General features: G+C 34.8%; 2 protein-coding genes across 5 annotated transcripts; both read left to right on the top strand.

The window, feature by feature from the left end:
* The first annotated feature begins 3,910 nt into the window (after window positions 1–3,910).
* Window positions 3,911–10,967, top strand: LOC110783305 (signal peptide peptidase). 3 transcript variants are annotated; one of them, XM_021987626.2, is made up of 12 exons: window positions 3,911–4,058; window positions 4,153–4,291; window positions 5,176–5,291; window positions 5,393–5,544; window positions 5,659–5,744; window positions 6,192–6,319; window positions 6,442–6,492; window positions 7,367–7,453; window positions 7,554–7,623; window positions 8,680–8,816; window positions 8,935–9,012; window positions 10,631–10,967. In XM_021987626.2, exons 2-12 carry the CDS (start codon window positions 4,252–4,254, stop codon window positions 10,715–10,717), a joined length of 1,032 nt encoding a protein of 343 aa, XP_021843318.2. In that variant the 5' UTR covers window positions 3,911–4,058; window positions 4,153–4,251; the 3' UTR covers window positions 10,718–10,967. The 3 variants fall into 3 exon arrangements, with proteins under 3 accessions (XP_021843318.2, XP_021843319.2, XP_021843320.2); XM_021987627.2 differs by having other exon boundaries at window positions 3,926–4,058; window positions 4,168–4,291; XM_021987628.2 differs by having other exon boundaries at window positions 3,968–4,076; window positions 4,168–4,291.
* A 2,406-nt stretch (window positions 10,968–13,373) lies between these two features.
* LOC110783304 (homeobox-DDT domain protein RLT1) lies at window positions 13,374–22,029 on the top strand. 2 transcript variants are annotated; one of them, XM_021987624.2, is made up of 8 exons: window positions 13,376–13,681; window positions 15,187–15,294; window positions 15,398–16,033; window positions 17,020–17,099; window positions 19,226–19,657; window positions 20,110–20,193; window positions 20,279–20,376; window positions 21,521–22,029. In XM_021987624.2, exons 1-8 carry the CDS (start codon window positions 13,675–13,677, stop codon window positions 21,585–21,587), a joined length of 1,512 nt encoding a protein of 503 aa, XP_021843316.2. In that variant the 5' UTR covers window positions 13,376–13,674; the 3' UTR covers window positions 21,588–22,029. The 2 variants fall into 2 exon arrangements, with proteins under 2 accessions (XP_021843317.2, XP_021843316.2); XM_021987625.2 differs by lacking the exon at window positions 20,110–20,193 and having other exon boundaries at window positions 13,374–13,681.
* Window positions 22,030–22,520: the final 491 nt, after the last annotated feature.

Here is a 22,520-nt window from a genome sequence, read left to right as displayed (position 1 = left end):
CATATGACTTTCTAAAGATATTTGAATTACCAAATACTACTTAACTTTGTATGACTATCTACACCATTTACCAATATTGCCAAATATTGACCTCTGCAAGATGAGATGATTTGGTGTCCATGTAAAAAGATTAAAATGCATCCATAAGTTACTAATTAAACTACATTACCTCTATTATAAATAAGAAGATGACTTAAATCAAGAAAACAAATAAGCATGTCGACAATATAAAGAGGAAAATAATCAATAAAACTTACAACCCCCCCCCCCCCCCCTATAAAAAAATTAGAGTAATATCAAATGTTGAAATTAAATTCTTTGATTGATTTTGCCATTTTTTGTACCATACAAAAGCATAGCAGATGCCATTAAAATCTTAGCTCAAAAAGCAATGCACAGTCAAAAATCATCACAAAAATTCATGAAAATAAGGGCATAAAAATAATTTTCATTTTTTTTATTCCTTTCAAATTCTACTAAATTTTTTTATGTATTTAATTTAATTCAAACTTCTTTTATTTCATCTCAATTTGCACTTATTAATTTTTTTGACAAAAGTTGATAAAACTAATACGTATTACATTTTTTTTATTCAAAAATATGGTAAAACTAATTATTTAAGAGTCAAAATTACAGTGTAAATAATTAAGGGAATAAAGTACATAGTTTATCCCTCAAATTCTGCAATTTAGAACCAACAATAAATTTCAAAGGACATGCAATCTGTCACAAAACCAAAAATGCAAAAACCTAACATGTACGGACTCAAGTAAAATTTGAATTAACTATTAATTGTAATTGAATGTGAATGAAGCTAATTAAGAAAATAGTTGATTATAAATTTTATTCAATAAAATTTTAATTTCAAACAAAATCATATTGATAAGAAGTAATTATTTATTTAAGGAATAGACTTAAATTAAGAAAAGTAAATAAGTTGAATTGAAAATTTTGTTAATGTAAATGATTGCATATCACTTAAAAATTTCGTGCAAAATTTGATTTATATATGTAGATGGTGCATCACACTTGATGATGATACCATTTTGGATTTTAGATTTGCTAAAGATGATTCACTAATGTCGACTAAAAATTTAAGAGTAATCTACTGATTTGTACTTACATAATTAGAATACAAATAAATTAGAAAATCAATCAAGTATAAATAAGAGTATATAAAACCAATTACTATAATCCCAATGTTAACTAGCAAAATGAGACCCTTATCCATGTACTTTTTCTTTATGACGGACCCTAGCCAGTAGCTTATCTTAATCTTAAATATCAAAATAAACTTTGGCTACATTATCATTATTGTAATATTTTTATACAGAGCACGGATAATAATTTATTCCCTCATATTATTGAAGTCTTAAAGGCATGTAGATTGAAATTTTGACTAATAATATCGCAATACTCCGTAACTATTTTCAAAATTATAAGACCTAGATGATTAAGTTTCCTTATTATTAATATGTTTGCAAAAATAAAATATTTTTTATATACTAATTATGTAAATGATTGCAATATCAATCTAAAATTCCGTGCAAAATTAAATTTATATATGCATCACCTTTGATGACGGGGTGAGTTTGGACTTTAGAATGGGCTGACCACAAAAATAAACGTAGATGATTGACTAATGTTGACTAACAAATAGAGATAAATTTGTTGTTGATGGACGGATATAAGGATAACATGTACCCATTTTTGTGATGGGGCGAGTTTGAATTGATTGGATTTGAGAATACTCACCAAATCCTAATTATGTATGTCACTTTTGAATATACTTTTATCAATATGTTTATCAAAAAAATTATATATTTTTATCAATATTATAGCTAATACAATCAATTTTAATACTTCGTAATAAACTTATGTTAAGATATTTAAAAGTTAGTTGAATGGAAAAGTGGATTATTATCGAATATCGGGATGTTAATTTCAGGGGGGTGGATTTTGTGGGTGATCCCCTCGCGCATCTGCCCCAAATGGGCGGGGATGGAGGAAAGTTTTGTAAGTGATGGGTTTAAAAAATTTATTTTTTTTCGCGGGTGATGGGGCGATGATGAATGTAATTAGATTGGACCTGCACACGTCAATAATCCTACATCTAATTAATTATGAATATATAAAAATATTTACTACTAACTTACATATTATAATGTTTTTTTATTTACTCAATTACTCTGACCAGGCAAACGAATTCTCAAATACTCCATAATAGGGTTTTGAAATTCAAACTCCCTTACAAAAAAAAGTTGAGCCTAGGAGTAGGTATGAGGCGGGTGTGGATACGGGGGGTGATGAAGAGTTAGGGGATGCATTTTATTTTGTACCTTTCGAGACAGGGATTGGGAGAGGTAGGTATGATCATCCCTATCGTGGATGGAGGGGATAATGAGAATTGAATTACAGGCGGGTACGGGTGTGCAAGCCTCGCACCGCCTCAAAGTCATCTATAACTAAATAAAGTAAATGGTGTAGGTAGGTGTTAAGTGATCGGGTAATGGGGTTGATGAGGCGACTGTGCGAGTATTAAGAGGGTATTACTATTGAAGTAAAGAGTGGATGAGATAACTTTATGCTTGACACTGGTGGTGAAAGAGAATGAAAATAATTTTATCTACGTACCCTTATTTCTTTTAATCGTTTTAATTGTTTAATAAGACACCGAATAATCAATATAAAATTTATCCATCATTAATTTTAGTTTGGAGAATATCTACAAACTCTATTTTTATGATAATTGTCTACCATATTTCATATAAATTTATATTTAGATTATAAACCGTGCATCGCACGGGTACTATACTAGTTTTTATCTAAAAAGAATATTATTTGTGTGTGAAAATATTTGGAAAAAACTTATTTTTTCTGAACTTATATTATCTGAACTTAATTAAATTTATCTGAACTTATTTTATATGAAATAAGTCAAAGGAAGTCGAACAGGACAAAGCCTAAATGTAACTGAAATGGATCAGTATCTTGCGTATTCACAGTAGGTTGAGTTTCATTTGAACGCGGTACATACCGAGGATTGAAAGTCTTCTAGCCCGGCCATAAAAGACTCGCACTTGAATGGACTCGAACATTCCATACATAAACCAAAATTCTTCTCAACCAAATATTACCTAATTTTGACTCAAACTGAACGACCCGATTGCTACCTCTAGTCAACGCGAGTTTAATTGTTTAACTAATGGGAGGTTAATGCTTAGAATTTTGAGATTTTTAACTAAAAAACAAAATAAATCTATCCTTATTTTTTATTTATTTATTTAGTTGGTAACTAACCATTCAATAATTGATATTTTCATTTTTAACTAATTATAATAAGCTCTTATGAGTTATGACCATGTATATAAAAACCATGAAAATGAAATATGCTACCCTATAGACTATATATGTAATGTGAACAAAATGAAAATACCAAGTGAAGTGAACACAACCTCATTTACCCACATTAGAGATTCTAGCTAGTGGTTTGATTAAGGCTCGTTCGGTATCATTATCGGTTTTCAGTTTTTGATTTTGTAAGTCATATTATTTAGATTGAATCATGAACTAAACACAATTACACTGATATTAATCATGTTAATTATGAATTATGAAAGCTGGCAACAAAAAAATGTAGTTTTTGTAATTTTCATATTTTAGTTTTTAGTTTTATAAAAAAAAAAATTAAAACCAAAAAATGAAAACTCTTAATTATACGAGTCATAGTGTTAAGAAGTCAACGTACCCTCAACGAGTCAACACTTCTAAGTTCTAACATCATAATGTCGTTTTTATTTCCTTTCTCTTTTGCCCAAAAACCTCAGAAGATATTTCTTGCTGACATGGCATTCTCCGATTGGTTTCTCCACTCCACCGAGACGTGGCACTCTGACGTGGAATAAAACCACAAAAATGATTTTATTTTCTAACATATTTTCATTTTTCATAGCCCCTCTTCTCCCCCCTTTTTCTCTCTCTAGTTCTTCGATCTGCGACTTTGAATTAATTTGGGGGAGAGAAAGTTTGGGACATCAGATCTCATTTCTCCTTGAGAAGTAATTGTTTTATCGATTGTATGATTTAATTTTGGGTTGATTATTTTTTGATGTAATTTGAGTGTTAATTTGTTGCGATTGGTTTAATCGGCAGGTGTAATTTATGCAGAATTGAAGGATTCTTGGAATTTGCGGATTTTGATCATAGAATTTGGGGCATTTACGTCGAATTAAGTCTGGTAAAGTAGGAATAATGAAGAACTTCGAACGTTTTGCGAATCTGGCCCTTGCAGGTTTGTAATTCTGATTGAGTGATTTACGCTATAATTTGAATTATTGTTTGCTCGATTTTTCAATTCTATAAGTAGGATTTCTAATTCAATTCAGTTATGCGTATGCAATTGTTTGATCAGTGACACACCATTGAAATGCAGTTAAGTAATTGATTGAGATTGGTATCTTGGATGCCATGTAATGATGATGTTATTTGAGAATTTTAGCATTGATAGAGGATGCAAACAATGGATTGGAACTCTGAAATGAATAGTAACATGTTATTGAACCTAGCCTCAAATGGAGTAGTTGCCTTTCTTAAGCATATATTAGGGGACGGGGAGAACTTACAAGTTACACCGTATTAGGAAAAGAGTAATGCTATTTTCCGAGCTTCTTGAAGCTTTCGTAGTCAATGTGCTTGAGCAAGTTTGGTTTTGATTGATGTTGATGTGAATTGCAATGGGTTAGAAGTGATTGTTGTAGCATGACGTTGGTTGGTGCGAATTGAAGGAAGGCTATTGAGACTTGAGTGCTTCATGTTATGTTAGAACAGACAGGATATACAAGGGAGATAAGAGGCTAGGTGAGGTTCCATCGTAAAACATATTGGCAGTAGGAGTATGAGTATCCCATTTGGGTTATAAACTAGAATCTCCTTGCTTTATCTTTCAACGTGGGACACCGTACAATACTCACACTCACACTTGCACTTGACATGTTATTCTGTAGTTATTTTGTCACTCAGGTAGTTGGTTGATGTGCAATTCATTGATGCCAATACTGTGTTTGTAGCGTCTTAAGTTTTAACTAAAGAAATAAGAAAGAAGAGAGTCGTATACTCTGTGTATTTTGATGTTTATGATTAGCTTTGTTTGATGCCATGTGTTTGCTGGTCTTTCAGGATTGTCTTTGGCGCCACTTGTTGTGAAGGTGAATCCAAATGTAAACGTGATATTAACAGCTTGTCTTTCTGTTTATGTTGGCTGTTACCGGTCAGTCAAGGACACTCCGCCAACTGTAAGTACTTCAGAATATGCTTTATTGTTATCCAACGAATGTCTTAAATTGGGGACGGTCTAGGCTCATACCTTATTTGTCTATATGATTGTCTACTGCAGGAGACAATGTCCAATGAACACGCTATGAGATTTCCATTGGTTGGGAGTGCCATGCTGTTATCTCTGTTTTTACTTTTCAAGTTCTTTTCAAAGGACTTGGTCAATGCCGTGCTGACATGTTATTTCTTTCTTCTTGGAATATTAGCCTTTTCGTACGTATTTCCATATGGCACAGTCCATTGCTTTAATATTTCCATATGTATTGTTGGTGGTTCTCTACTAGCTTAAAACTAATTTTTTCTGTTATATTCTGTCTTCCTTTGCAGTGCAACATTGTTACCTGCAATTAAGCGTTTCCTGCCAAATCAGTGGAATGAAAATGTTATTATGTGGCGCTTTCCTTACTTCCGCTGTATGTCACTTACCCTTTAGTCCTTGACTTTTGATGTTTTCAATGTTATTTCTGTGGTCTGCCCAGTGTATTAAAAGGTGCGCCTTGGCGTTGGAGCAATAGGGGCGAAGCTCCTTTATTTGCCTAGGCGCATATCAGTCATTGTTAAATCTTTATACAGTGCTCGTCACTTCGATGTTGGCCACTGAAGCGCAGTAGGACCTCTACTGACTCGGTGTGCCTTGAGCCTTTTTATACATTGGGTCTGCCCACCTTCCCACCTTCTTGCACAACCATTTTGTTTGCCCTTTTTAATGCTAAATTCTCTCCATCTATGTGTTTTTGCACTCGCACATGTGCCAGGTTGCTTGATGAAGTAGACTATCAGCTAATCTTACCTAAATTGAGGTCTTCAAGTGTGGTTGGCTGTTATATAGTAATACTGATTTTTATTGTTTGGGCCCACAGCTTTGGAGATTGAGTTCACAAAGTCTCAGGTGGTTGCTGCGATTCCTGGATTCTTCTTTTGTGTATGGTATGCTGCAAAGAAGCATTGGCTTGCCAACAATATCTTGGGTCTGGCATTCTGCATTCAGGTTTGACTATTAGGCTCTTTTGACTCCTAACGTTTTTGGTTTTGCTTGCTCAGCCCTTGTTCAATTAATGATTTAGCCATTTCCTTTAGTAGATTGTGACAATTCTTTTCTTAAACATACAGGGAATTGAAATGCTTTCACTTGGCTCTTTCAAGACTGGTGCCATTCTCTTGGTAATTTTTCTGTTGTATTTGTGCCTTCGTATACTTGTCAAGTTGTTTACTTCTGACTAAGAACATGTTAAATTTTGATATGTATAAGGATTGCTAGTTGCTTGACTTATCGGTCTTTTCTCTGAATTACATTTTTTTAATGTTGATTTGTTAAGATCCTTGGGCCTGGGTGTACATTGTAGAATTATAATGTCTTTGAACTTTGGATGATCTTTGCCGGCCTTACTCTGTGTTGGTCCTAAAAGACATATTTGTTGTCTTGTTTTTATAGATATTAATTTGCGTGTTTACAAGATATCGTGTCCACTGACCCGTTCTCAATGATTTATTTTAATAGCACTTTGTTGCTGTTTCAATAATTTTTAATATTCCTATTTGAGACTGTTAAATTGATACCTCAGCACGTCAAGCTTCTCTTCATTAGAGACTTGGAAAGTATATTATTTAGAGGGTCTGAACATGATGATATTCAATTCCAATCTTGGATAGTAATGTAGGGAAAGTAATTAATGAGAGAATAACAAGTAAAGCAAGAAGAGGAATAACTATGTGTAAAAGGGAGGGGGTCACTTCCTGACTTCTGTTGTTCATGATATCTTTTTCCTGTGCTCCTAAAGATGACCTCGATTTTAATAGGAGCATCAATTCAATAATGCCACCTAGATTCTTTATCTTCTTAGATCATTCATGTTTCCCTCTTTTACAAGTTCTATTGTTAAAATAATTGTCTCTGTGTGCATGTTTATCATAGGGGTCGGAGTTTTTGCTGATTTTTTGTTTTGCGCATACGCATATAGCAAATTGGCATCTGTGTTAGCCTTTTGTAAAATTCACCCCTCCCATCTCACATTTTTTCACTATTTGTCAATTACAGGGTGGACTATTTCTGTATGATATCTTCTGGGTGTTCTTTACTCCAGTTATGGTTAGTGTAGCCAAGTCCTTCGATGCACCTATAAAGGTAAGTTTGCAGTCAGTGCCTTAGTCTATGTTTGTGTTTTGCTTTGAATTACATGTTATATTCCTGTTATGTTGTTGCTAATGGTTCATTTACTTTGCAGCTTTTGTTTCCCACAGGAGATGCCGCGAGACCATTTTCCATGTTGGGATTAGGAGATATCGTTATTCCTGGTAAGACAAGGAAAATCATTTCTTTAGGTTCTGTTTATTGATTTGCGAACATTATTTTCGTTCTCCATTTCCTTTTTGAGATTTGAAGCCTGCATTAGTGTGCAAAATATAGTCTTCAGTTTTACAATTAATGTTGGTGGCATCTTGGAACTTGTATGGAATGTGTAGATCTGAATTCTTTTAGTTTGCCCCTTGTGCCAAACTGTAGCTAACACAAATTTAGGTTAGGTGCACAGATTTGCTTGTGGGCTAGCATCTTTAAATTTCTGTAGTTTGTTTGAGATCAAACGGGCCATGAAAGTTAGCCACTAATATGGTTGCTAGGTCCGAAAAATCAAATTTGCGTTATCAAGCAGATAGATTTGCTTAAATCTGGCTAATTGAGTGATATTGTTGGACCTACATTGCTACTTTGAGGTTTCCCTCTCTAAAGGGATTTTGAAGAGTAGACAATTATTGTTTGGGAAGTTATTTGCTTATTTTGTTTGAGTGCCTGAAGTTGAAGTTTCCTGTTACATATTCTGGCAATCTGGCATAACAAATACTGGAGCTTGAACGTGGAGAGGCATGCTTATCGTGAACCGATATTCTTTCTGGGGAGGTGGGGGGTTGGGCTTTGCGAGTGGGTTTTACTCCCTCCGTCCCAGTTTAGTTGTCATACTCTCCATCTACGTCCGTCCCAATTTAATTGTCATAATTTTTTTTTTACCTCTCTCTTTCGACTACCCAAAATCATGACCCACTATTTATTTATTTCCTCTCTTTCAACTATCCAAAATTGTGACCTCACATCCTCTCACGTTTCATTAAAAAAAATTCTTCCACTATCGCTCACCCCACCTACTTTTCTATTAAACTATAATAGATAAGTGTACAACAAAGTATTGCATAAAACTCTGTGAAAAGCTTAGTGCGACGATTAAATTGGGACGGAGGGATTATATAAGTTCCTGTGCATTTACATTTTCCAGAGACATAAAGTTCTGTTATCAAATATGATCAATGGCATTGTATGACCTTTCTATATTTCATGTTTTGGTTTTGTGACCTTTTTAGGCATCTTTGTTGCACTTGCATTACGGTTTGACGTTTCTAGAGGGAAAGAAAGCCAATACTTCAAGAGTGCTTTCATCGGATACGCAGCTGGAGTGGTCCTTACAATTGTTGTGATGAATTGGTTTCAAGCTGCACAGGTGCGTCTTTCTTCCATGTATACTTATTTTTCCAGTCATTCTTGTGTATTTTCAAAAGAGGAATTAGTTAGGTTAGGAATTATCTTAAAGTTTCTAATAATCTCATTTTCTTTTTCAGCCTGCACTTCTTTATATCGTACCCGCGGTCATTGGATTTTTGGCGGTACATGTGACGTGGAACGGTGACGTTAAACCGGTTTGTGACCTATTCCCTAGCAAATATTATTAATAATACAATTTCGTTTTTGTTTTCCTTTTCCTTCACATTAGTAAGTAGGACTTGATTGATCTCTCTAGGATTTTAAACAAACAGGCTAAAATTCTGTAAAGAATGGCAACATGGCGTGCTTTCACAATTTAAGAGGACTTTTTCAGTGTCAAACTCGGCCATGGTTTAGGGTAAAAAAATAGAGTTCTAACTTCTTAGGTGTTCATACCGCACTGTTGTTGAATATTCAATTGGGACTGCTTTAGTGAAATGGAGTCTCCTAGTAACATATGAGGGGAAGAAAAGGAAGATGTGATGATAGAAGAACCAAATGAATTGACTTGAATAAAAACTCGTATTGCACCACAAAGCTCTTAGAGAAACTCCATTGGCAAGCTAATTTGGCATTTAGCTTGTTATGCCACATAAGATTTCAAGCTATTTCATTTTCTAGCTAATTTGTGCTCCAATAGCTAGCAACTAGCTTGTCTCTTAAATTGGCCCCACTTGTCAATTAATTATTTGGCAACTTTTGGGAGCTAGTTATCAAGCAAACTAGTTTTTGAGAACGGGCGGTTATATAGTGGTTGTATAGTTGCCTTTGAAGTTATAATTGTATTGAAGGCTTGCAATTTTAGTGGGAATATATGATTTAAATAGAAGTGGAATTTAAAGATTAAAAACAATATATAAAATATATGCTGAATGAATTAAAGGGGGAGTGGAAGAGGCTAATGTTTATATTGGATTAGTGGTCAATTATGTTGAATGAGGAACAGAGGAAGATGAAGTGAAAGATGTGTTGGAAGTTGGAACTGTGAAAAATAGCAAACAACAAAAAGATAAATTGAAAAGAAAAACAAATTGAAGGATGAAATGAGAGATGACATGTTACCTATGGTTTTCCTTTTAAAATACTAGGTATAGGCTAGGTATAGATTTGCTTGGCGAAGCTAATTTACTACTCCCTCCGTCCCGGAATACTCGACCCGGTTTGACCGGCACAGAGTTTAAGGAACTTGAATTGACTTATTTAGTTTAATAGGTAGTAGTTGATAGTGGGGTATTATTTTAATGTAGTTAGTGGGAGGTGGGTTAAGAGGTGGGGTTGGGGGAGAGTAGGGGTTGAATTTTTAATTATTTTTTGTATGGAGTAGGGGGTAGGTGGGTTAATAGGGGTGGAGTGAGAAATAATATAATATTGTTAGAATATTTCCATTTTTAGAAATAGGTCAAGTATTAAGGGACGGCCCGATAAGGAAAACAGGTGAAGTATTCTGGGACGGAGGGAGTATTTTCACTCCAATGGTCTAGCTATTAGTTTGAAACTTTTATAAATTTCAAGCTAGTCCATAACTACAACCATTGGAGTTGCTCTTAATAGCTCCGAATTTGGTTCTTTGAAAATGCCAAAGTTCGAGGACTCATTTCCTTTGCCCGTATCATAATGCTAGATTTTTGGTACTTGCAGCATTCTTTTATTTTACTGAACGATGTTTGAGACCATGTTCTAATTCCTAATGCTCAATTTTGTATAAACAACAATTATGCACTTCATTTCCTGCTCGTTTCTGATTCTTCTTCTTCGTGTCACTAATATGTGCAGTTGATGGAATTTGACGAGGCAAAGTCAGCCGAGGAAACGTCATCTAAAGATGACAACGACTCTGCATCAATTAAGAAAGAGGAATAGAACAACAGTCTTTACCACAACAAACAGCTAGATTGTAGCGCGCTCCTGGATTATATACGGTAGTAGTATGTTGTTTCATTAGGGGCCGGAATTTTCTCAAAACTCTTTCGGGGCCTTTTTCTAACTTTAGATCGAACCTTCACACAGTAATATCATCATCCCTTGTAAAAGATTTTGATGGAATTGTGGATAATGTATGTCATTATCGTTAGCCCCCTCCCATAGTATGAAACAGAGCTCTTTTTTCCTATACGGATTATTATTGCTTTTTCAGGTCAATTGTAGCATTGTAGAGGCTTTGGATTGGTTATTTGTTGTTGCCCTTGTTTGGCAAGGGTAAATGCGTAAATTGGTATAGGGTTGAAACTTGGAAGATTGGTATGATCTTCAATGTTCAGCACCTTGAGGTCTGGTGTTCAATCCTCGTATTCCAACCCCATCATGGGTTGTAACTCTGGTGGGTTACCTAAAGTTAGAGCTGGCAAAATTTGACACGACACGAACCGGACACGAAAAAAGCGGGTTAATGTCAAGGTTTACTACCCGTTGTGGTATGGGGTTGAAACTTGGAAGATTGGTATGATCTTCAATGTTCTACACCCGAGGTCGGATGTTCAATCCTCATATCCGACCCCATCGCGGGCTGTAACTTTGGTGCGTTACCTAAAATTAGAGCTGGTAAAATTTGACACGACACGAACCGGACACGAAAAAAGCGGGTTAATGTCAAGGTTTACTACCCGTTTAGTTAAACGGGTCAACATGACACGACACGTTTAATTAAATGGGTCGGGGTAGTGTTGAGATTCTCAATACGAAACCGACACGACTTAAACCAATTAAGAAAAATCAACCAATAATTTAATGGATTCGGTTATAAACCTTATAATAAAGTCAATTTTATCGAACGAACACGACAACACAACACGAATCGATCATGATAAAAACGGATTAGTGTCAAGAGATTACGTCATGATTAGTTAAACGGGTCAACACGACACGACACATTTAGTAAATGGGTCGAGTTAGTGTTGAGACTTTTCGAACCCGTTTATATTCAACACGAACACGAACACGACCTGACACGACACGTTTGCCAGCTATACTTAAAATAAGACCGCTCACGGTGTTTGGGTCGTGTTTTTTTTTTTTTGACAGTAGATACAAGCAACAAAACAAGGGAAAAAAAAATTGTTTGGGTCGTGTTGTTCAACTAAAATAATGCACTGATGGGCAATACAAATTACGAAATGGCCCTCAACTATGTTCTCATTGGTTCCCTACCACTTCTGTAGAGTTGATTACGCTTTAAATTAAGCATTGTAAGAAATGTGACAACTTATAGACACAAAACAAGAGTGAATCATGATGCTTCAAAATAAGCATTGTAAGAAATGTGACCACTTATAGACACAAAACAAAGTGAATTATGCTTCAAAATAAACATTGTAAGAAATGTGACCACTTATAGACATGTCGAGTTATTTGGTAATGAAATATTGAGTCAAAGTCGATCCAAATTCTAACCAAATTCAATTAGAATTTAAAATTTAATAGTTTATCCGACTGTATTCTAAATTAAAATTAAAACATTTTTATCCTTATTTTTGTTATGCGATAAGAAAGTAAATTACAAACTGACTCAATATTGGACGACAATCTCTAACTGTCTTAAACGTTAACACGCAGTCTTGAAAATTAGTTCAACCCCAAAGAAGTAATAATAAAAGAGAGGAATTACATTTTTAAAAATAAAATTTATAACTTATTTAGATCATTGTATCCACTCATTCCAAAAAAAACCATACTATTCAATGTTATACAATCCGGCCCAGTCTGATTTTAAAAAGAATTCGAACATAATTAGTAAGAGTAACTTGTTTGGATTGAATTAGATTTCGATTTTATCTGAAAAGTGGATTCCCCTGTTAGTTCGACATTAATCAGGATATGTCCTAAAAGAGTAAAAAGATGACTACAATAAGGAAAAATAAAAATATAAACGCAAACACGAACCTAGCTACTTAATACAAGTAACTTAATTTGGATATTGATTTTGATTTTTTCCGAAGAGTGGATTCCCTTATTAGTTCGACACCAATTAGGATATGTCCTAAAAGAGTAAAAAGACGATTATAATAAGGAAATGAAAAGATAAAAGGAAAACGCAAATACACACATAATTAATACGATTAACTTAATTTGGATTGAGATTAGATTTTGATTTTTATCCGAAGAGTGAACCTTTTTACCATAATCAATATTCAACATTAATTAGAGCATTAACGAACTTCACATATGAGTATGTCATTGAATTAGATTTTGATTTTTTTTCCCTTAAAGAGTGAATTTTTCTACGGGATAATCCATATTCGACATTAATTAGCGTATTATCGTACTTTGTATATGAGTATGTATTAATTTGGATTGAACTACATTTTGATTTTAATCCAACGAGCAAACTTTCCTACCGATAATCGATATCCAACATTGGATTTAATCCCCCTATGAATCAAAAAGAAAAAAATAATCGATATCCGACATTAATTAGGGTAATATCGTACTTCGTATATGAGTATGTCTTAAAAGAGTAAAAAGACAACTACAATAAGAAGAAAAAAAAAAAAAAAAAAAAAAAAAAAAAAAGAAAAAAGAAAAACGCAAACAACGAACAGTGAAGGGTCGCACCATAATCTGGATTAAAACAACAAAAAATCCGAGAAGAGAAACAATTAAAATTCTGGGAAACCAAGAGATGCTTTTTTAATCCCTGCCTTGTATTCAAAGACCCCTCTTTCTCTCTCTATATCCTCTTTTTTCTCTCTCATTTTCTCTTGATTTAGGATTCCAGATGTGAAGAACCCAACTCAATCCCATTAAACCCAAGAAAGTTTAGAAGAGAAGATTATTGACAGAAAAAAATATAGAGATTTGGATTTTGGACTTCTGTACACAACATGGAAGGTAATGGGAGAGTTTTAATGTCAAACCCAGATCATTAAGTACTGGATTTTCTGATTTTTGAGCATAATATTTCATCCTGTTTGGTTAATTTGAAGGAATTTTAATATTATATCATGCAATCAGTGTTTTTGTATGTGTAATATACTAATATGTGACATTTTTGATCTGGGTATTTATGTTTTTAAATGTAATTTTGATGTTTGTTTCGTTGAATTGTTGGGATCCCCTTTGCTTGGGGGAAGCCATATGATTTTGTTGCGGATTTTTGTCTGGGTAATGCTGACGTTTTGTTTTATGAATTGCTACTCTTATCATGTTGTTGTTATGGATTTCAATCTTATTATGTGTATGTTAATGTCATGTTTGTTGATTCTTTTGATTGGCAATTGATAAATTTCGAGTTTGTCGATTGGTAACACTATTGGTGGTGTTGGATGAAACCCCATTGTGTGTAATGAGTTGTTTGTTGTTTAAGGAGGGATGAAAATCAAGGGTATGGATGACTATCGTAGTGTTTATTCCGATATCGGTTTACAAATCGTAGTGAACCTACATTTTGGGGTTTTCTTTGTTCTTGTGTATGCCTATTTGCCTAATGAGCTGTTAGATGGTTTGTTCCTTTATTGCACATTCACATCGCGGTTTCTCTGTTTAGGGTAAAAATAAACTTAGTTTTGATTGCCATTGAAATGTGAGATGGAAATTCATTGAAAGTCGGTTGATATGTGAGGCACCTTCTTGGTTTATTGTGTTGGAACTAGTTCATAAGCTAATAGATATCAAGTAATGGAGATCAATGTGATGGGCTGTACCCCAACTAGATGATTCGTAAGATAGAAATTGCATGATAAAGGTTCTTTTATGAGTATATATACTGCTGATACTGGCTCTAGTATCGTCTCGTAGAGTAGGATATGAAATTGCCAAGTTTGCTTTTAAGAAGTGTCATCAACATTTAGTTGTTGGAGTTTGGAATTTTCTCCCCCCACATAACATGCCTAGGTTGATGGTATTTTTTGAGGTTATTAGCTAATGCCTCAACCGATACTTGCTAATTGTTTAGTTCTTTGCACATTCAAGTAATTTAATGACCTTGTTATCACATGCTGCTACTGCTTTGGCAGTTGGTGACTTAGTCATATTACTGCTATGTTTTGGTGACTGTCTTTCGGATGCACGAAAGGGATTCAATACTTTGCAAGTTTAGGTTGTCTTGATGAGCAATATTATCTTTAATACTTGTGTGATACTAAAATCGATATCTGGCTATGCCGTCAGAATCTTCATAAAGTTTATCACCTTGAAATCTTGATTATTTGTCTTGATCCTCTTTTTGTTTCATGTTATCTTGGTTAAAGTTTTCTTAGGCACTATTTTAATGTGACTGGGGAGTGCTCTTGGTCTTTAGTCTTCACTGAAAACACTCTTCAATAACCTTCACCTGACTCCCACCCCACGAAAAGGTTTATTTGTTAACTTTATAATTTGTACGTTCAACATATCAGATTCTATTGAAGTACAATGTGAAGAAAATAAAGAATTTCCGGAAAAGAACAAGAGAAGACGTTTCAAGACACCATACCAACTGCAGGCTTTGGAGGATTTTTATAATGGTTTAAGTTCTTATCTTTTGACCTTCCAACATTAAGTTTTGTTATCGTTATGGTACAAATATTTGATGTCTTTTCCATTTATCTTTTGTGATTCTTTATCCAGAACACAAGTACCCAACTGAGTCCATGAAGACAGAGCTTGCAGAGAATTTAGGTCTGACCGAGAAGCAGATTTCTGGATGGTTTTGTCACCGCAGATTGAAGGATAAGAGAATCATAAATGGTGAATTAAACCCACTTGGCAAGCAAGAAATTTCAAGCGGTGTTATACAAGATCGTGGTAGTGGACTAAAACAGGATTCATGTAGTAGCAACAAACAAGGTGATTACAGACTTGCTGATTTGAGGGAGGTTGAGAGTAGGAGGTTTGGTCACAATGATATCCCTGTTCCCGAGATAAACTACGAGCAAAGGGTGCTTGATGATGGAACTGAGATAGATGATACATCTTCAGAAAGTAATTCAGCTCCGCAGGGTAGCTTTTACCCTCATAAAAGGAGTCCTTTGAATGTCGAAACAACAGAATACCGGGCACCAAATGGATTTGTTGCTCCAAACAGGAGGCGTGCGGGACCCTCAGGATACTTGAAAATCAAAGGTCAGACCGAAAATGTTGCTGTAACTGCGGTCAAGAGACAGCTAGGAAGACAATATCAGGATGATGGTCCTCCTCTTGGGATTGAGTTTGATCCGCTTCCTCCTGGGGCATTTGAATCACCATGCAAGAATGTGAATACTGGTAAGTTTATCCTCCTCATTATATGGTATTTTACCATGGCTTTTAGTGAACCTTGCCATGCGAAAGGATGTGGATTATGATATTGTTTGGTACCTAAAACATTAGAGTGTAGAACTGACTTTTGAGTTCCTGTCAATCTTGAGGTGCTTTTTTCATGATAATTACGAAAGTAATAGTATTCATGGCATGTGGCACAAGAGATAGTTGTTTTGTCTTTTGTTTTTTCTGTAAGTAATTAAGCTAGTATTTGATCACTACTCAAAAGAATTTTACAACCTAAGCTTGGAGGAAAGGCAATCCGAACCAAGCAAGCAAAAACACAACTAGGCTGAACAACCCTAAAATCAACCCTATTGGCCCTATATATCACAAAAGGTGTGTGAAGCAAAATTACAGGTTTGAAACCCACTGTATGACAGATATTTTCCTAGGCTTAAGGTGAACCAATCTGCCTTTAATGTCCATCTGAATCTTCTGATCTGCACTAATAACAGTCATCACCTTCTGGCTCCACAGAGCTTCATTCCTACTTTTGCACACTGTATAAACAAAAGCAGTCACTGCAGCTAGCCACACTCCCTTCCTAAACTTGCTTCCCTTCATTCATCTGAAAGCTGCTCACAGAGTTGCACACTGTTCGCCAATACCCATACAGTTTTTTATGCTTTGCAAACATTAAGAGCTAAATTGACATTGAAAAGAACAATGCTCATGAGATTCTGTCCTTAATAGTTTCTCTTTAATATGTATGTATGTAATGCTTTGATGGGATAAATCATTTTAAGGTCCAAACCCTTTCCTATCCTCATTGTAGTTGCAGTACCTGGCACACTTTTCCCGGACAAATCTCTCGGTCCTTGAATATTTCTTTGTTTAACTTGCCAAATATGTGTTTCTGGTCTTATGTGGTTTTTTCATGTATTCTGATGAACAACTTGCAAATCATCTCAACTCTAAGTTCTTGGCTCTTTTGTTTGATTCTACAGATGCTTATGGAGTTTCTGAACATGTTGGCTCTAGCTCTCTTGATGTCGGTGTCATTCATAAGAGACATAGCCTTAGCACAGTAAGTGGAATTTTTAATGTTCCCCAACTTTTTTCTTTCTTTAAAAATAAATATATAAATAATAATCATGATTATGTTCTTGCTCATGTAGTCCAAGTTTGCTAGACCCGGCCCTTAGTATTTTCTTCATCCCTCCCTTTTATCCAACTGGGCACACAATATGATTTTGGAGGTTTTGCAAGGGATTGTTCTTTTAAAATTTTACTATTTCTATATTTAATTCCATTTTTGTGGAGGGAGAAGTATGTTGGCTATAAAGCTAGCATTAATAAATTATGTTCTGTGCCTCAGTGGTTTCTGAAATGATTAACTGATTTTTGGTGCACGATAAAGCAATTGCTTGTTAAGCTTCCTGGAATAATAAGTAGGAAAGAGGAATGAGTCAATAAACTAATTATGAGTAGGATATCACAGTTTTAAATGGTAAGACAGGCAGGGTTTTATGTATTCTGCATTTCTGCCTAGAGAAATTTGCATAAGTGAAGAATGGAAAATATTAGAACTGTTAGTGGAGACTGGAAAAGAAGCACCTTGGTCTTTTAAGAGCATCCTTCCCGGAAGTTCAGTCATCTGGTATTGTGATTTTCTTAATGGTGAATATCTGAGTATATTGATCATAAAGATGCAGTTGGTAATTTGGTATCACTATACTATGAGTTATATTGATCATCTCATAAAGATGCAGTTGGTATCAGGTATCACTATACTGTGAAGTCAATTTCTCAGTTTGAGCTATACTGTTCGAACTGAGAACTAAATGTGCAAAATATGTTGCTTTTGGTTCTAAACCCATGCCTTTTAAATTTACACTGCTAGGCTGGTGGATTGGAGACATAATATTCGCTGCCTTTTTCTAGTTGCTCGTATACCGTTTGTTTTTCTGTCTGTATTGAAAATATTGCTGATGTTGAGTGGTATGGCAGAGAAAACTCTGTATGTGCACCGGTTCCCATTTTGATTTTCCTGTTTGCTTCTTTCTTTCTTCTATTACTAGAAATTCTAGATTTAGAGTAGCAAGGGCACATAAAATTCTCTCTTTGCTTTCCAGTGTCTGATATATTTACTTCATGGTTTCCCAGCATCACATAACTCTTGAGATTGAAAGGAATTCAAGAGATTACCATAGCCTTAGACAAAGCAGATTGAAAGGAATGAAAAATAGGCTAATTAAGATATTTACCATTATTTACATTCTAGTTAAGTTGAAGTCAAAGCATCTACCAACTGAGAGGAACGAAATAAAGTTCGGTTATTTCTTGAATATACTTCGTAGTTTTTACTTTTTAGTAACGAATTAGTATACCCCTAGAAAATATTTCCAGTGATATTTAATACCCCAATCAAACTGAATTCTTACGAAGTACAGAATACTAGTTAGTGTTGAAATTAGAATAGCGACGAGAGAGGGGAAAAAAGAACATACTTGTATTCAACCCAATTAATAAAATGTTTACAACTAGCCTTAAATTATTTTAGGCATGAATCGTGGGTTATGGCCCTTGACAATGCTAAAATCAAGGGCCATAACCCACAATTTATTCCTCACATAATTTACCACTAACAAGATAATTGCTATTATAGGAACTAACTAGTTGAGTCATATTAGCCTAATTTGACCATGTGCTAACATTCTAGACTAATTATCATTAGAAGTTAGGAACCATGATTTGAAGCACTAATTTCAACAGTAAGTCTTAACAATACGGAGTACGTTGGAATTGTGTAATCTTGGTGATCATTTACTAATGCTTAATCTCCCCTCTGCTCCATATGTGCCTGTGGTAGACTGCTATACTGGGAAGTCTGTACTTATTGAAATACTTCCTCCGTTCCACAAATGTTGCACCATGTTGACTTTTACATTATTCGTGTTGTGACTTTGACCCTCTTTTATAATGTATATATTAAAAATATGTAACCACGTAAGATTTTATTAGATTTTATCAATAAATACTTTCTAAATATCAATTTTTTTATAATTTTTATTTATGCATAATTCGAGAGATAACGAGTCAAAGTCATGTGTTAGGGAGCATAAAGTCAACATGGTGCAATATTTAAGGAACAAAGGTAGTATATATATAAATCTTCCACAATCGGCAAATTGACAAGTCTATTGCATGCAGATACAAAATCAGGACAAGTGTGTTGCTCCTGCTAACTCCAGATCCATGCATAAATCAGACTCAGACACTTTCTCTTACCGTCAACCTAAACAGAAGTCCCATTTCCCTAATCATGGCCGTGTTCTCCCAGTCCAGAAATCTCCTTTCGGTGTTGCTTCCTACTCTGCTAGAGAAACATCAGATTATGATGGCAGTATGAACAACGGGATCCGGCATAAGCATGAATCATCAGGTATGGGATCAGATTCCTATGGTGGAAAATTTACCAATGAACCAGAAGATCCTTGGTGGCATAATTATGACAATGGGAATTCTGTGGCTGTCCATAGAAGAGAACGATTAGATTCCAGATCTGTTGCTCCACTAGTTGGGCATAAGGACCCCATAGATACAGAGGACAGGGACAGGGTACCGCCTAGCAGGATAATGAAGGTGTGAGCACAACCACAAACTTTTTTCATTTTAGGCTCCGTTTGGTTTGATGTAAAACGTTTTCAGTGCAAAATGATTTTCCATGGAAAACATTCTCCAAGAAAAAACACAATTCCAAACTAGTCTTTCTTTGTTTGGTTCCTTAAAAGAACATGGGAGATGATGGTGAAGATTGAGGGGAAGAAGGGAGAGGGAGGTAAGGAGGAAAGGTGGAAAAGTGGTTTCCCTCTCTTTCAAATGGAAAAAGGTTTTTTCACCTTTGAGTGGGTTATGGAAAATTGTTTTTCATCCCTTTCAAACCAAACAAAGTAAAAAGATTGAAAAGGGGAAAGTTGTTTTCCATGAAAACGTTTTACACCCTATCAAACGGAGCCTTATTTATGGTTAGCCTTGGGAATTTGCGAGTCAGATGGTCTTTATATTGAAATTTGAATATTTTGAGGGATTTGTAGGATGTAGAACTTTATGCTGAGAGAAGACCTGTAGTTGAGTATCATGATTTCAACAGATTGAAAATGCGCCCGAATGAGCTTAGAGTGAGATTCTGTCACTAACATGTTTCTATGTTAAAATTGTTCTTTTCTTGCATATGATTTTCATGTTCTTTTATATGCATCTTAGGCTGGGAAAAGAGGGAGAGAAGAATTGCTGGAAGAAGATTATGCTGCCATCAGATCATCATCTCAAGAACCACCACAGTGGTCAAGACAGATTAGAGGGTGAGTAAAACAATAGCTTATTTGTTTAACTATGACATTATTCTTGGTTTGTTGGATCTTTTAAAGATATTAATGTTAAAAAATGTGCATTGGCAAGCGCGACTCCAAAATTGTGTCAAAGTAAAAAAGAACGGAAGAAGTATGTGTTAACGAATTATGTTGCATACTCGCATCCTTGTGAGGAATTATAGGACAAATATATATGGACGGAGGGAAGTATGTAGTTATTAACTTATTGTGTTATTATTATGTCTTATTGTCTTTTGCAATGAGTTTATATACCAGTAGTTTTTACTTGACCCCATTTTCAATGAAATTGTTCGCTCTTTATCACAATTTGCTGTTTTCTATGTTCAAAAAATTGTTGTGCATGAAACATATATAGTTGTACTTGGTTGATCTTGTAGACTTAGGGCTAGTTTGGTTGACATTCTAATGTATGGAGAAGTTTCATTTCTTAGGAAGTAAATAGCAAATAGGTTGTTTGGTTGACATGAGCGTAGGAAGTTCTACTTCCCCCAAAATGTAGGAAGTTGCTTACCTATTCCCATAGGTAAGTAAAACTTACCATGGGAATTATAACTTCCTATGCTCAACCAAACAAGAATTTTCGATTCCTAGGAAGTTAAAATACATGGAAATTACAAATTTACAAGTATAAGTGCTTGTTTGGTTCACTTGGGTAGTAACTTCCCATGGGAAGTTCCATTTCGTAGGAAGTTAATTCCTTGTTACTTTCCTAGGAAATAGTTTAGGAAATAGTTTAGATTATGTTTGGTTGAACTTGGGAATTTATAATTGACGGGAATTGACATGGGAAGTATGACTTACCAAGAGGGAGGGTAGGTAAGACACTCCCCATGTTTATAGGAATTTCAACTTTTCAAGGAAGTTCTAATTCCCCCCATTACTCCCATTTCATGCCAACCAAACAAGTAGTTAGGTGTACACTTCCTAAGAACTCACACTTCTCCCTCTATTTACATGCAACCAAACATCCCCAAATATAACTTCCTAAGTGCAATCAAACATCGCCTTATATACCTTTGGACACCATTGAAGTAACCGACATAATCTTTTTTCTTACCCTTTCTTTTTTCTTTTTTCTTTTCCATAACTAGTTTTTTTTTTGTTCCTTGCACAGATCAACAGAAATGCCATCAAGTTTCAGTGAGGATGAAACTGCAGAAACGAGCTCCTCTATGGACTGAGGATTTGAAGTGTCAAATTATGGCAGAATTACAGAAAACATGCAGTTTGAGTTTGATGAAAGAGATTGCATCCTCGGAAAGTCCATTGTTGGGTTGTACAGTTGATTAGATGGAACAACGTTTTTGCTCGATCTATATATCCCCATCAAAAGTTCATATCCATACATGCAACTCTCTCTTTCCCTCTCCTGCTCGGTTAGCAGCAGCTTTTATTGAAGAAGATTGGTTATTTTTTCGATGGCAAGATTGCTTGATCATCTTTGTGTCAATAGTTGTGTAAATTATCCGATTTGCGCTTGTTTAGAAACTAATGATGTTGTTAGTTACCTTGTAAAAGCTGTTTTGCATATGCCATGGCGCTTAGGATTCGATTGCTAGTGTTGATTTTTTCGGTATATCTTATACTCCGTACAAGTAGTTGTTTCAATTTGTTCAGCTTATCTATCTGAGAAACTAGTGATGACAAATCAACATAAGTTGGTGGAGTTGGTGGGGAACTCACCTTGTGACTTGGAGGTCACAAGTTCGAGCCCCATCAACTGTGCTGGTTCAGTTAGGGTCCCTTCTTCTTACCTATTAAAAAAAAAAAAAACTAGTGATGACAAAAAAATATAGTTATAGACTTATAGCACAATATATTAGAAATTGAAAGATGAATATGAGCTCAAGGGAATAATTCTATTCTTCAATTTCTTTTAACAAAAACATATTTTTTTAACCCTGCAAGTTAAATAAAAAAGGTTTAAACCGAGTACTTAGTAGGACAAATTGTTTTTTAACACCTAAAAAAAATCGAAAAATTGTTTTTTACCACCTAAAAAAGCTAAAACTTGTATTTTTAGGTGGTAAAAACTAATTTTTAGGTGGTAAAAAACCATCCGTTGTTTTTTATTCTCGTCAAAACATTGTGAACAAGCATGTTTATGTTTCAAT

This window comes from Spinacia oleracea, chromosome 4 (assembly GCF_020520425.1).
Source record: "Spinacia oleracea cultivar Varoflay chromosome 4, BTI_SOV_V1, whole genome shotgun sequence".
In the NCBI taxonomy this organism is placed as follows: domain Eukaryota; kingdom Viridiplantae; phylum Streptophyta; class Magnoliopsida; order Caryophyllales; family Amaranthaceae; genus Spinacia; species Spinacia oleracea.
This window is presented reverse-complemented; position numbering and strand designations above follow the sequence as displayed.